The sequence below is a fragment of the Theropithecus gelada genome, chromosome 16 (genome assembly GCF_003255815.1).
Source record: "Theropithecus gelada isolate Dixy chromosome 16, Tgel_1.0, whole genome shotgun sequence".
Taxonomy (NCBI): Eukaryota; Metazoa; Chordata; class Mammalia; order Primates; family Cercopithecidae; genus Theropithecus; species Theropithecus gelada.
The window spans coordinates 14492588-14503241 of NC_037684.1; the positions used below are offsets into that span (position 1 = coordinate 14492588).

A 10654-nucleotide genomic window follows, 5' to 3' on the forward strand; every position below is an offset into this window, starting at 1 on the left:
TTGAGCCCAGGAGTTCAGAGTTGCAGTGAGCTAGGATCATGCCACTGTACTCCAGCCTAGGAGAGAAAGTGAGACCCTGTCTCTTAAAAATATAATAAAAATTAAAAAAAAAAAAACCTATTTAACTTTAGCTTACTGTAACTTCTTTATAAACTTTTAAATTTTAAAAAACTTTTTGACTCTTTCATAATAACACCTTAAAACACAAACATTTTACAGCTGTACAAACATATTTTCTTCCTTTATATCCTTATTATGCAAGTTTTTTTCTATTTAACATTTTTTTAACCTTTTAAATTTTTTTTTTTTTTTGAGATGGAGTCTCACTCTGTCACCCAGGCTGGAGTGCAGTGGCACGATCTCAGCTCACTGCAACCTGCGCCCCCCAGGTTCAAGCGATTCTCCTGCCTCAGCCTCCTGAGTAGCTGGGACTACAAGAGCGGTCACCACGCCAACTAATTTTTGTATTTTTTAGTAGAGATAGGGTTTCACCATATTGGACAGGCTGGCCTTGAACTCCTGACATCGTGATTCGCCCGCCTCAGCCTCCCAAAGTGCTGGGATTACAGGCATGAGGCACCGCACCCGGCCAAAGTGTAAAATTAAAGGTGCAGTTGGCTCAGGGCTGTAATCTCAGCATTTTGGGAGGCCAAGGTGGGTGAATCATCTCTACAAAACCCGGTCTCTACAAAAAAATATGAAAAATTAGCTGGGCATGGAGGCATGCACCTGTAGTCCCAGCTATCAGGGAGGCTGAGATGGGAGGGTCGCTTGAGCCAGAGGGGGAAGATTAAAAAAAAAATGTGTCCTATGCTGGCAATAAAAAAAAAAAAAACTGTACATATTACCTCAGAAATCTTTCTAAGTTTGAAGTTTGTCTCTAGATGAAATGCTGGCTATTTTTAGAAATGTTTAGGAATTATTTGAAAAATATTTCCTATGTATGTTTATTGTTATTGACAAACTAATAGATAAAAAAAGTTAGAACAATAGTAAGTGTATCTAGGACAACTTGCAAATTATTCTAGTAAAATTACCCCAAATTTGATATGTAAATAGCTAGAACACAGTGAGAAAATAAAATTTTTTAATCACTTTTGCCTTGAAAAATTTTCATGAATAACAGCATGCACCTACTTCCATTGAAATATCAGATATTTTATAGCTGAATTTCTGACAAGCTGTTGACAAATAAAAAAAAAAAAATACAAAAAAGAAGTTGGAAATGCCAAGGTTTCAACATTTCCAGAAAAAGAAATAAAAACTCTAGCTCTAAAACAAAATGTGAAACTCCACAGAAACAATGCATAACAATTAAAATAGGCATCATGTTAAAAGAATTTATCTGAATCTCATTTACTCTTCACAACACTGAGGTTGTATCACTATTCCCATTTCATAGATAGTCATATTAAGTAGATATTCTAAAATATTTATCATGAGAACCAGGTCACTGATTAATTACCTTGACTGTCTGCCAACTTACACTTCTAGCTATTGCTAATACAATTTGCTTCTTTCTCCTTACCATTCCAGCTAATACCATAGGGATCACATTGTCCTACAGGTATTTTCTAAGGCGGCCTGTTTAATAACCTAGTTTTATTAGCCCTTGAGAACCACATCTTACATACTCAAGGGTTTAGTGGCTCTGTGTGTGTGTATGTGTATAGCACAATTTCTTAGTTTTTGCTTCTATGCTTTACTATGAAGGAGGCTCTGTCTCCTTCATCAGTCTTTTGCTAATGTTCTGCTTTATTCCTGAATGTCCCATTCCATATTTCATTCAGTAAGCAGCTAGTGAGTGTCTATTTATGTCAGAGCCTGAGCTAGGCATTAAGGTTTTGAAATTAGTAAGAAAAGATTCCTGCTCCTAACAAAATAATAGAAGGCTGGGTGTGGTGGCTCACGCCTGTAATCCTGGCACTTTGGGAGGCTGAGGCAGGCGGATCATGAGGTCAGGAGATCAAGGTCATCCTGGCTAACACGGTGAAACCCTGTCTCTACTAAAAGTACAAAACATTAGACGGGCATGGTGGCACGCGCCTGTAGTTCCAGCTACTTCGGAGGCTGAGGCAGGAGAATCACTTGAACCTGGGAGGCAGAGGTTGCAGTGAGCCGAGATCTTGCCACTGCACTCCAGCCTAGGCAACAGAGTGAGACTCCATCTCGGAAAATAAATAAATAAATAAAAGAAATAATAGAAGAGCCACATTCATAACCTAAGGGAGATGGTGTTTGTGAAAGCATTTTATAAACCACATTAAAGGACATTTCATACATTGTGAGACACAATTATTTCTCTTTGTCAGTTTTAATTATTACTTTTTTTTTTTGAGATGGAGTTTCACTCTTGTTGCCCAGGCTGGAGTGCAATGGTGCAATCTTGGCTCACTGCAACCTCTGCCTCCTGGGTTCAAGTGATTCTCCTGCCTCAGCCTCCCTAGTAGCTCAGATTACAGGCATGTGCTACCATGCCCAGCTAATTTTGTATTTTTAGTAGAGAAGGGGTTTCTCCACGTTGTGCAGGCTGGTCTCAAACTCCTGGCCTCAGGTGATCCACTTGACTCAGGCTCCCACAGTGCTGGGATTACAGGTGTGAGCCACCATCATGACTGGCCTTTTTTTTTTTTTTTTTGCTGGGGAGACAGAGTCTTACTCTGTTACCCAGGCTGTGCCCAGCTAATTTTTAAATTTTTAGTAGAGATGAGGTTTCGCCATGTTGGCCAAGCTGGTCTCGAACTCCTCATCTCAAGTGATCTGCCTGCCTTGGTCCCCCAAAGTGCTGGGATTACAGTTGTGAGCCACTGCACCCAGCTGATCCTACATTTTCAAAATAGCTCCTTCTTGTCTTCAAATGATAGCCCTTTTAGTCTTAATACCTTTTGATTTTCTGGTTAATTTTAATCAGGCTTCCCACACCAACTATTTATATTGTCATTAATATCTCCTCATCTTCACCTCCACTTTGAAATTTATATGCTTTGTGAAATGTGTATTCAAATATGTACATAAATAAAGTCTAAGTTTTAGCTGGTCATTTTATTTTTACTCTCTCTCCCTCAACTACCCATCCTATCAAAAATATATCATACTTAAGCATAGTATGTATCTTTTCCTGAGTGTATATTACAACTCTTTAGTATTTTAATATACAGTACCTTAAAAATAGTATGTTTGTTTATTTTTTGGAGACAGGGTCTGGCTCTGTCACTTAGGCTGGAGTGCAGTGGTGCCATCTCGGGTCACTGCAACCTTTACCTTCCAGGCTCAAGTCATCCTCTCCCACCTCAGCCTCTGGAGTAGCTATGACTACAGGCTGCACCATGATGCCCGATTAATTTTTTTTGTACGTTTTCTAGAGACAGGGTTTTACCCTGTTGCCCTGGCTGGTCTTGAACTCGTGACCACCAGTGACCCACCAGCCTTGGCCTCCCAAAGTGCTGAGATTACAGATGTGAGCCATCGCGATGGGCCAAAATAGTATGTTTAAACAGTGTTTTCTTGTTATTCAATGAAACAAGTATGAAAACAAAACAAAACAAAAAAACCTTCTAAGATTCCTAGCAGTTAACAGTAAAATATTTGTAATTTTTTCAAGTATAATTTAAAAAAAGTATGTATTCATAGCAAGGGCACTAATGTGTAACACACACACACAAACCACCACCACTAATAACGAAAAACTCAAAAAAAGGGGTTTTATATAAATTTCTAAGTCAGTTGATAAGCAGCCTTATAAATAAATACATCTAACAAACATTAACAATAACATATGAAAGGTTGGGTGCAGTGGCTGATGCCTGTAAACCCAGCACTTTGGGAGGCCGAAGTGAGCAGATCACTTGAGGTCAGTAGTTCGAGACCAGCCTCGGCAGCATAGCAAAACCTCGTCTCTATTTAAAAAATAAATAAATAAAACTAAAAACTAGCCAGGAGAGGTGGCAGGTGCCTGTAATCCCAGGTACTCGGGAAGCTGAGGCAGAGGAATCATTTGAACCTAGGAGGTAGAGATTGCAGTGAGCTGAGATCGCACCATTGCACTCCAGCCTCTAGCAACACTCTGTCTCAAACAAACAAACAACAAACAACAACAACAAAAGTAGCATGTGAAAGAGGTGTTCCCTTCTGAAGTACTAGAAAAATCTCCAAAAATTTTTTTTTAAGTTATAGAAAGCTTCCACATGATACAGAAGGCTGTGGTACTTTTCAGTAGTTACTATTTGAACAAAACTATATAAAAACTGTTGAAGATGAAAAATATGTTGTATTTTGCAAGTAAAAACCATTTAAATTAGATATCCTTTAAATATCAAAAAAATGTTAAGAGGATCAAAATCTTCAAAGGTTAGAAAAAACTGTGATTTTTTTCAAATGCATCATCCTTTAAAATAATTTATTCTATAACCCAGTGTTTTAATTTCATAAATAATGGTGGTTGGTAAAAATTTAGCAAAAAATACGGAGGAAAACATAAAATAATGTGCCTTAAGTGTGAAGAATGCTAAAATCACTCAAAGTTATGAGTAGTTTTTTTCTCAAGTTATACGTATCACCTACCTCATGGGCAACAAATGATATATGATAGTGTGTGTATATGTTGTAGAATTTGTACACATAAAATTACATATCTAGGCTGGGGTGGCTCAAGCCTGTAATTCCAGCACTTTGGGAGGCCGAGACGGGCGGATCACGAGGTCAGGAGATCGAGACCATCCTGGCTAACATGGTGAAACCCCGTCTCTACTAAAAATACAAAAAACTAGTTGGGCGAGGTGGCGGGCACCTGTAGTCCCAGCTACTCGGGAGGCTGAGGCAGGAGAATGGTGTAAACCCAGGAGGCGGAGCTTGCAGCGAGCTGAGATCTGGCCACTGCACTCCAGCTTGGGCGACAGAGCGAGACTCTGTCTCAAAAAAAAAAAAAAAAAAAATTATACATCTATATTTAGTTATGGCTAGCTAGCCAGATATGTAATCTAAGTAGAGAAAATAAATAAAGTATTTAAATTAAAATAGTCCATTTCATGGTCTGTGATAGGAGGAAAAATTTTACTTTTTTTTTTAAGATAGAGTCTCACTCTATTGCCCAGGCTGGAGTGCAGCAATGCAATCTCCGCTCAGTGCAACCTCTGCCTCTCGGATTCAAGCAATTCTCATGCCCCAGACTCCCGAGTAGCTGGGATTATAGGCATGCACCACCATGCCCAGCTAATTTTTGTATTTTTAGTAGAGACAGGGTTTCACCATGTTGGCCAGGCTGATCTCGAACTCCAGACTTCAGGTGATTCACCTGCCTCGCCTTGGCCTCCCAAAGTGTTGAGATTACAGGTGTGAGCCACCATGCCCGGCCAAAATTTTACATTTTTGTAAGAGGCTCTTGAGATCATAAACAAAAGGCATCATAGTATAGAACAGGAAGAGTAAGAGATGACAAATACAAGGAAGATAGGATTTAGGTGAAACTAGAACATGAAAAAAACAATAGCTTTGTATCTAATAACAATAAGAAAAATAATCTCTAAGGTGTCTTTGAACGACGAGAAGCAGAACAAAAAGTGAAGTCAAATTTTCCAAATTTCTTAGTCCCAATTATATACATTAAAATGGCTCCAAAATTATATAAGAAAATATTTATCTTACTAAATATGGATCTTACTAATTATGGATAGGTAATGTCTTTCATTGGGTTTAACTTTTCACATTCTCTGCTTTATTTTTCAGGGAAAACAGTGTTCTCACGATTACCACAGACTGATGATAACCATTGACTCTAAGACAAAGAACGAGGTATTAATTAGTTTTCATTCCTGTTTCTCCTGCTGCTTCTCTGTAAGTTGCTCTAAAAGACACTTATATGAAATAATTTATAAATAGGAATTTTAAAAATGTATTTTATTTGGTAAAAAAGATCAACACTCATGAGGCTTCCAAGAAGAAACCAGATTGCAGGTTCAGTTCTGTACAAAAATTACTGGGTACAAAGACACATAATCCTATTCATAAATAGCAGCCACTGTAACAGTTGTTTCATTTTCTCTTTCTCTCCAAGACTAATTAGCATTATACACAGAACATTCCTTGTTACAAATGTCTTATTTCAGCTTTGTAACTATAGTATCTTTTGATTACCCTAAACTCCCATCTGCTTTTTCAGTAATACAGAAGCCAAACACTCTTTGCAACACTTCTGACCAACTAATTAAAAAAAAAAAAAAATTTAACAAAATAGAAACAACTATCACAAACTGATGCCACACTTACATTATCCTCACTTTGTGAATCATCATCACTTTAAAGAAAGCCTGCAAACTGTAAAAGAAAAGAGTACTTTTTACCTTTTTTACATACTTACTGCTGAAAGGCTGCCATTGTATTCTCCAAATTTTCTCCAGCACCTGTGAAAATTTGAACTTTACTTATTTTGAACATTTTAATTTTCCTGAAGTTATTTTTAATAAGATACACCTAATGAATCCTGACTTTTTTTTCTTTTTTTTTGAGACAGAGTCTCGCTCTGTCACCCAGACTGGATGCAGCGGCACCATCTCAGCTCACTGCAAGCTCCGCCTCCCAGGTTCACGCCATTCTCCTGCCTCAGCCTCCCAAACAGCTGGGACTACAGGCGCCCACCACCACGCCAGGCTAATTTTTTTTGTATTTTTAGTGAAGACGGGGTTTCACCGTGTTAGCCAGGATGGTCTCAATCTCCTGACCTCGTGATCCGCCCGTCTCGGCCTCCCAAAGTGTACAAGTGTTTTAAAGAGTGTAATGGTACAGGTTCAGTATTCCTTATCCAAAATGCTTGGACCCGGAAGTGTTTTGGATTTCTGACTTCTTTAGATTTTGGAATATTTGCATACATATAAAATGAGAGATTTTGGGGATAGGACCCAAGTCTAAACAAAATTTATTTAGTTTTCATATACTCCTCATACAGATAGCTTGAAAGTAATTTTACACAATATTTTAAATAATTTTATGCATGAAACAGTTTGTGTACACTGAACCATCAGAAAGCAAAGGAGCCACTCTCTTAGTCATTCATGAGCACAATCTGTGGTTGTTTGGCATCACCATCATTCTTGACTGAATTTATAGGCTACCAATAAGCATTTTCTTACACTTACTCATACATAAATACGTAACAGTAAAAAATATGAAATACCACTAATGCAATGAAAAAATAATATGTTCAGGGTAACTAAGTAACATAGTAGCATCATCAGAATACCTATATCAGTTGTTAAAAACAGCAACAAAAAAGGCAGGTGTTCAGTCTCCACCTGTCTCATTGTTTTGTTTTGTTTTTTTCTGGAGACAGATCATCACTCTGTTGCTCAGGCTGAAGTGCAGTGGCATGATCTGGGCTCACTGCAACCTCCACCTCAAAGGTTCAAGTGATTCTTGTGCCCTAGCATCCTAAGTAGCTGGGATTACAAGTGTGCACCACCACACCTGGCTAATTTTTATACTTTTAGTAGAGATGGGGTTTTGCCATGATGGCCAGGCTGGTCTTGAACTCCTGGCCTCAAGTGATCCGCCCACCTCGGCCTCCTAAAGTGCTGGGATTATGGGTGTGAGCCACTGCATCCAGTCTCACTGTGTTTTGATTAAAAAATTACCATACACTGTATTTTTTTTTCAAGTGAGAAGAAACATCAGAAGCAGCTGAAGGACCAGGAAGTGGGTCCTCTAGGGGTGAGGGGGCATTCTGCTAGATGGCTTTTTAAAATGTTTTCTCCAGAGTCATGTGCCTTACTAACAAGTTTTTGTCTTAAAAGTCTCTCTTTGATTTTATAAACAAACAGGATTTCTTGTCCTGTTATGAATGCACCCTGCTCTAGCCCTTCAATAAGCTCATCATGTATTTTCATCACGTTGTCTATGGGCACTTTTTCTGCCATGTTATCATCATCTTCATTGTTATAATGTCTATTATCATAATAACCTTGATTCAGAACCATTTCGGCTATTTCATCATTGGTCAATTAATGAACAACTAGAACCTCATGATCAATGTTAAAAACTTCTTTGATATCCACTTCTTTCTGTTTACTGACAAATTCTGAAGGCAATTTTTTGTATATGTAAAGAGGTCAGACATCATTTTTTTCTCACTTTATCGACATATGGAATCCTTAAAAGTCACCAACTTGTTCATTATCATCACTAAACATAGTCAAAGGCCAGAGTTGTGCCAGGCATGCACAAATTTGTCTTTATTCACTGATTTCCAAGCACTGGCAACAGTATACAAGACATTCTTCATGCTAAACTCCTTTTGAAAACTTTCTGGCAGGACATGGTGGCTCATGCCTATAATCCTAGCACTTTGGGAAGCTGAGGTAGAAAGATCGCTTGAGCCCAGGAGTTTGAGACCAGCCCGGGCAACACAGCAAAAATAATTTTAAATAATTTTATGCATGAAACAAAGTTTGTGTTCCCTGAACCATCAGAAAGCAAAGGAGTCACTATGTTAGTCATCCATGGGGACAATTTGCAGTTGTCTTAATTTTAAATAAAAAAACTTAAAAAAGAAAAAAAAAATTCACACTCACACCTCTGTTCATTACTGCTAGCACAAGAAAATGTGTTTTTTTTGTTTTTTTTGTTTTTTTTGTTTTTTTGAGACAGAGTCTCGCTCTGCCGCCCAGGCTGGAGTGCAGTGGCGGGATCTCAGCTCACTGCAAGCTCCGCCTCCTGGGTTTACGCCATTCTCCTGCCTCAGCCTCCCGAGTAGCTGGGACTACAGGCGCCCGCCACCTCGCCCAGCTAGTTTTTTGTATTTTTTAGTAGAGACGGGGTTTCACCGTGTTAGCCAGGATGGTCTCGATCTCCTGACCTCGTGATCCGCCCGTCTCGGCCTCCCAAAGTGCTGGGATTACAGGCTTGAGCCACCGCGCCCAGCCAAGAAAATGTTTTTATATTTACTCTCATTGATCCAAGCATAGCCTGGTCACATGGAATTAATAAAGTCATGTTTAGGGGAAAGTACATGGCATAAACATTATATTTGATGAGAAAGACAGCTGGTGGATTAGCAGAACAGTTGTCAAGGAGTAACAAAATCTTGCAGTTGTCATCCAGTCCAACTTCCCAGCAGTGAGCATGAGCCGCTGGTACAAAATGTTTGTGAAACCAATCAGAAAAGATGTCCCTGGTGATCCGTGCATGCCTTTTTGGTAGCATAACGGACTGGTAAGAAATTCACTCCTTGAAGACAGTGAGGAAGGAAGCTTTTGCCTACCACAGCAAGTTTACACTTATGCATTCCTGCTGCATCAGCATATCCTAACACAGTTATTCTGTCATTGGCATCCTTAATTTGCATCTCATCAGCAACAGTCAGTGTCTTTCTGGAGCAATAATCCAAAAGAGTGTTGTTTCATCAGGATTATAGACTTGTTCTTGTGTCAGATTTTCAACAGCAATGACCCTGGCAAACTTGTCAATAAATTTCTTTGCTGCTTCATGACCAGCAGATGCTAATCACCATTAGTCTTTAAAAATGTAATGCCATGTCTTCCCTTAAATTTCTGCAACTGGGCCGGGCATGGTGGCTCACACCTGTAATCCCAGCACTTTGGCAGACTAAGGCAGGCGGATCACCTGAGGTTGGGAGTTCAAGACCAGCCTGACGAACATGGAGAAACCCCGTCTCTACTAAAAATACAAAATTAGCCGGGCATCGTGGCGCATGCCTGTAATCCCAGCTACTCGGGAGGCTAAGGCAGGAGAATTGCTTGAACCCGGGAGGTGGAGGTTGCAGTGAGCCAAGATCGTGCCATTGCACTCCAGCCTGGGCAACAAGAGTGAAATTCCGTCTAAAAAAAAAAATTCTGCAACTGGCCTGTTCAATATTCATGGTTCCCGTCATTTTAACTTCATCGCTTGAGATCTTCATTTTAGCTTTATGCAGTGTTTTTCTATTTTTAATTAACTTCTGTTCATCACTTCCACTTTATATATACTACTTCTGATATATATAAAACTTCAACAGTTTATCCTTCTTTTTCTTCAGGTCATATATAGTGGTCATTCTAATACCATATTCCTCTGTAAGGTATTTCATACTTACACCACTGTTCAGTTTCTATAACACCTTGACTTTCCGTGCTATAGATAAACATAAATGTTACTTCTTTTTCTTATCACTATGACCCATAGGGGTATCTGTGGGCCTTTTTGATATTTTCAACGTCTTTATACCAAAGAGCAGAGAATAATTAAGCAAGCAAGCAAGCAAACAAACAAACAAAAACACACACTGAACAATGCATATAGGTCTTCGCACCATGTAGGGCATCGTGGGGAATCTGCTGTTGGTGTGACCAGCAGAACATGTGCCATTTTATTACCCTTTGTGGGCATGCTTGCATAAGGAAATCTGGGCATACTCAGAAAAGATATATTGTAACTGAAGGGAGCTGGAAGGGTCTTTTTTTCCTTGGGGATGCTGAATAAGTTGTGTGTTACTTCGTTTTGTTTTGACTGCAACCTGTCACATGAGGTCAGGTGTGGAATTCGTTATATATATATTTTTCTTTTTTTTTTTTTTTTTTTTTTTTGACGGGGTTTTTTTTTTGTCGCCCCGGGTGGGGGGGGGGGGGGCCAAACCGGCCCCCCCCCACCCCCCCCCCCCGGGGTTAGGGGC

At 39.3% G+C, this 10654-nt stretch overlaps 1 protein-coding gene across 2 annotated transcripts in view; it reads right to left on the bottom strand.

The window, feature by feature from the left end:
- Positions 1 to 10654, bottom strand: part of GDPD1 (glycerophosphodiester phosphodiesterase domain containing 1) — a 60589-nt gene that overhangs the window by 39376 nt on the left and 10559 nt on the right. For both annotated transcript variants that reach the window (XM_025363361.1, XM_025363359.1), the window contains exon 2: positions 6353 to 6395. In XM_025363361.1, coding sequence (XP_025219146.1) covers positions 6353 to 6395 — 43 coding nt within the window. The remainder of the gene's footprint in view (positions 1 to 6352; positions 6396 to 10654) is intronic.